The sequence below is a fragment of the Arachis ipaensis genome, chromosome B04 (assembly GCF_000816755.2).
Source record: "Arachis ipaensis cultivar K30076 chromosome B04, Araip1.1, whole genome shotgun sequence".
Lineage (NCBI taxonomy): Eukaryota > Viridiplantae > Streptophyta > Magnoliopsida > Fabales > Fabaceae > Arachis > Arachis ipaensis.
This window is the reverse complement of record NC_029788.2, coordinates 79,233,961-79,238,914: the sequence shown is the minus strand read 5'-3', so window position 1 is coordinate 79,238,914 and position 4,954 is coordinate 79,233,961. Positions and strand designations below refer to the sequence as shown.

General features: G+C 35.2%; 1 protein-coding gene across 4 annotated transcripts; it reads left to right on the top strand.

Annotated features, from left to right (window-relative positions):
* Positions 85 to 3,882, top strand: LOC107637833 (hexose carrier protein HEX6-like). 4 transcript variants are annotated; one of them, XM_016341120.2, is made up of 3 exons: positions 85 to 282; positions 1,451 to 1,773; positions 2,606 to 3,882. In XM_016341120.2, exons 1-3 carry the CDS (start codon positions 150 to 152, stop codon positions 3,671 to 3,673), a joined length of 1,524 nt encoding a protein of 507 aa, XP_016196606.1. In that variant the 5' UTR covers positions 85 to 149; the 3' UTR covers positions 3,674 to 3,882. The 4 variants fall into 4 exon arrangements, with proteins under 4 accessions (XP_016196606.1, XP_020976901.1, XP_020976900.1 ...); XM_021121242.1 differs by having other exon boundaries at positions 144 to 282; positions 1,510 to 1,773; XM_021121241.1 differs by having other exon boundaries at positions 144 to 282; positions 1,483 to 1,773.

Sequence of the window (4,954 nt, the reverse complement as noted above, 5' to 3'; positions counted from 1 at the left end):
AGTAAACTACATCAAATACATTTTGTCGAAACAATATAGTATATATGTATATATATGTATATAATAGACCCATATAACTATTATATATTTGCGCCATATTATTGATGAATAGAGGAGCGAATTGAAATCATTATTGCGCGCTATTAACTATGGCGGTGGGGATACTGACAGCGGCGAGCAGTGGAAGAGAATACGGCGGCAGGATTACTTCTTTTGTGATTATGTCTTGTATGGTGGCTGCCACTGGAGGCATTATCTTCGGTTATGATATTGGAATTTCAGGTTTGTATTACTCAACTGAACTTCAATTTTATATAACATTCATACTTAATTTTAGTATAGTACGTACTTTTACGACCTCCAGTAATGGAAATATAAAAGAGGAAACGAAACTGTTATGTTGGCCGATTTGAGAGATTTTGACAAAAAAAAGGGAATTTCTATGTGCAACTAATAAATTGAAAATTCAGTTGAGGTCTACTTTAATAGACTGATAGTTGTCTCTTGTAATGAATTTGTAAGTTGTAATATAATTCATAATTTTCTGTAATAATATTATGGAAGGATTTGCTTATTTATTGATTTTTTTAAATAAAACACATGTCTGTTTAATTTTTATTATGAAATAAAAAATTTAATAATATATGCTAATATAGTGATTAATTTTTAATAATATAATTATTATGTTAATTATTTTTTACTTATAATCTATTCAATATGAGACACTTTAACCAACATTTTAGTACTTTATATATTGAAATGTAATCATGTTACGTGTACATTAAAATCAGCCACTAATATAAAATATATGTTGAAATATAAAATATATAATAAAAATAAGTTAAATAATATATGTATTTATACATAAATATATGATGATTGATTTTAATGACTAATTTTAATATACAAATAACATTTTTGATTCAAATAGAAACTAAATATTCAACACTTTGTTTACATTAGAGAGAGAAAAAAAAATTTTTGGTTAAGGAGAATATATAAATTTGATATACCAAATTTCATCCACAATATTTTGTTTTATCAAATGGATTAGATAGTCTCCAATTTTAAGTATTACAAATTCATTCATATTATAGCCACAAACAAAATATTAGGAGCTCCATTCATTTGGCATCGGTCAAGTTTTTGAACTTGAGTGAACTAATTAAAAAACATAAATAATGACTACTAAACCAAGGTCTTTTTGTTTAAAATTTTCAATCTAACTCCAAGCCCAAAACAAAAAATGTGCCTCCAAGGCTTTAAGTCCAAAGTCCAAATACCAAGTTAAAAAGCCTGCATCGTCTAGAAAATTGATAGGAATTTACCAAAAAAAAATGAAAATTATTAGGAAAATCCTTTCTTTACTTTATTTGAATTCATAACTGAGACCAAAAAATCATAATCAGTCATTATGTAATAAAACTGAAACCGAGTCCGTACAATGCAGGAGGGGTAACATCAATGGCATCATTCTTGGAGAAATTCTTCCCACATGTATACACGAAGATGAAAGAAGACACCCACATCAGCAACTACTGCAAATTTGATAGCCAGCTTCTTACAACATTCACCTCATCACTCTACATTGCTGGTCTCATATCAACCTTCTTTGCCTCATCGGTCACCAGAGCCTTTGGTAGAAGATCATCAATTCTTGTAGGTGGTGCTGCATTCCTCATGGGTGCTGCTCTTGGTGGTGCTTCCCTCAACATTTACATGCTAATCATTGGTCGAGTTCTTCTCGGAGTTGGAGTTGGCTTTGCAAATCAGGTAACTTTATTCTTTCAACTAAGGGAGACAATACTGCATGGGGATCAAATTTAAGAGTAATTCACCTTAAACTCACAATAATAGTGGATCTTAACAAACCAACTTGAGTTGGTTAGTCTATTAGTTTATTTAAACAAGTGTTGTAGAAAGTTTAAATTCAAATTAAAAAAAATGGATCTTAACTTTATTATTTTTCACTTTTTTTTTTCTTTTTCCGAATTAATGCTTATTTCTTATTAACTTTACCGCGAGTTTGAATCCTTCTTAAATATTTTAGTCTTATTTTTACAGATATACTAATATCACTCGCCTTTTATCATGATTTTAAAAATTAAATCAGTAATCGAACTAGTAATATTAAAAATTAAAAAATTTTCGGTTTAATTAATTAATTGATAGTTTAATTGGTTTTTTGAATTTTTTTTCATCAATTCATTGTTGACCAATTTTTATCTTGAACCGGATCGATTCAGTGATTGCTTCTCAGTTAACTAGACCAATTCGTGATTAACTGGACAGATTTTCAATTTTTAATCTCGTACTTAGAACAATACCTTTTTTTGGAAAAAAGAAAAAAAAAAGAAAGAGCTTTTAAGAGGCTATTAGTATTACTATGGACTATGGAGAACTAAAGAAAGCAACGAAATAAAATAGAATGCTATGCCATGTGTTATAAGACGTGTCACATCTAAGATGCTTAATAACGATAACAATTAAGCACAGCTGCAAGTCTGCAACAACAATTCAAAGCATAACTATCATTAGATGAGCATAATGCACATACATTGCTTATTTTTCCAATATTTTGTTTTGATTGTTTTGCACTTTGCAGTCAGTCCCATTATATCTCTCTGAAATGGCACCACCAAGATACAGAGGAGCATTCAACAATGGCTTCCAACTATGTGTCGGAATCGGTGTTCTCTCAGCCAATCTGATCAACTACGGCACAGAAAAGATCAAAGGCGGTTGGGGCTGGCGAATCTCTCTAGCGATGGCGGCAGTTCCAGCTTCAATGCTCACTATTGGGGCTATTTTCATGCCAGAAACACCCAACAGCATAATGCAGCATAGCAATGACCATGAAAAAGCTAAACAAATGCTGCGAAAAATCCGAGGCACCTTGAACGTCGAAACAGAACTCCAAGACCTCATCGAAGCAAGCAACGTTTCGAATTCCATCAAGCATCCATTCAAGAACATACTAGAAGCAAAGTATAGGCCTCAGCTAGTTATGGCAGTTGCCATACCCTTCTTCCAACAATTCACAGGAATCAATGTCATTTCGTTCTATGCTCCAATCTTGTTTCTGACTATTGGATTGGGCGAAAGCGCTTCACTCTTGTCCGCGGTGGTGACGGGGCTAGTAGGCACCACTTCAACCTTCATATCAATGCTGTTGGTTGACAAGGTGGGAAGAAGGACATTGTTCATAGTTGGAGGAATCCAAATGTTCTTCTCACAAGTAATAATTGGAAGCATTATGGCGGCCGAGCTCGGCGACCATGGCGAAATAACAAAGGAATATGCTTATCTAGTTCTGCTTTTGATATGCATATATGTTGCCGGGTTTGGCTGGTCATGGGGTCCGCTGGGATGGTTGGTTCCCAGCGAGATTTTCCCGCTCGAAATTCGCTCGGCGGCGCAGAGTATCAATGTTGCGGTTAACTTTCTGTTCACGTTTATCGTTGCTCAAACTTTTCTGAGTATGTTGTGCCATTTCAAGGCTGGAACTTTCTTCTTCTTTGGCGGTTGGGTGGTTCTGATGACTGCTTTTGTGTATTTCTTGTTACCTGAGACAAAGAATGTGCCAATTGAGCAAATGGAGAAAGTTTGGAGGGAACATTTCTTTTGGAAGAGGATTGTCGGAAACAAGAGTAGTAGTGGTACCTTGATATAATGTGATGTTTGAAAATGTGACTAGCTAGTTAGTAATGACCGCAGTTTAATTGCTATATACTATATTCTTAAGCTTGCAGGAAAATGTATGTACGTTAACGTATGTCCAAATTTTAGGGACCAGGCCCATTTTTTGTTTTTTGGATTTTTTTTTAGGCTTTTTGAGCGCCAAAACTCTTTTTGAAAGGAAGCTGTTCAGTTTTTTAAACCATTTTGTTCTCCCTTGGATTTTCAAACCGTCACCTATACTTCTTTCTCTCTTTCCATCGATCAATTAATTAATGAAATATTAACCCTTTAATAATAAGAGTGAGTTTCACTTCCCTTTGCTTCGCTTCTTATTTTACGCTTGTTTCTGAAGAACACTTTTCATCTTCTGAAAGAGAAAGCCTCTTCTTCAGTTGCCGAGGGTTTTTTTTGGGCGCCCGAGACTTCCTTCCTCCTTCTTGTGGTTGTTATTTTTGTTAGGTAAATTTTGTTTCCTTCATTCTTCTTGTTCGCTTCGTTGCTATATGTTTTGTGAAAATGCATGTAATCATTCTTAGAACGTTTGTTTTTGCTTCATTGTTTGGTATTCTTTGTTGCTTGTTTTTTTTCTCGAGGCATGGATAATTCACAGAGTTCTTGTTTGTGGATTTTATGGTGGTTTTAGGATAGAGACTCCCTTTTCTATAGGAAAGAAAAAGAAATTTTCTCTCCATGACATAATGGTGGTGGTGCCCCTGTAGGTATTCCGAGATGCCGAGGAAAAAGGTGGTTGCCTCTCAAGAGCGTGTTGGGACGTCATCCTCTAGGCCAGCTCCACATCCTCCGCACCGTGCAGGTCAACGTGTGGACCCGTATTCATGAATTTTCGAGGAAGTGAGATCCACTCCTTGTACTATCACCAAGGACGAGCTCAAAGCTCTACGAGTGGCTGGGGTCATTTTTAATTTTGATGAAAGGAATTTATACGTGCTTTCTATTCCCCCTAGATGATCGTCTTTGTCACTTTAATCATCACGCGGGATCCCGACTTAAATGGCTATGGATGTATGAGACGTTGTTTACACGTCTTAGAGTTCACCTTCCATTTTCTGACTTCCAACGAGATATTCTAGGCTATACTGATTGTGCGCCTTCACAGCTACACCGCAACACTTGGCCTACCATCTGGGGCTTCGAGTTGTTGTGTTCGTTCTTAAGGTTGACCGCTTCTTATAGGGTCTTTTTCTATTTTTTTACGTTAACTATGCCTTTTAGCTCCCAGGGTCGCAGATTTATCTCTTTCTAAGGTATCTTG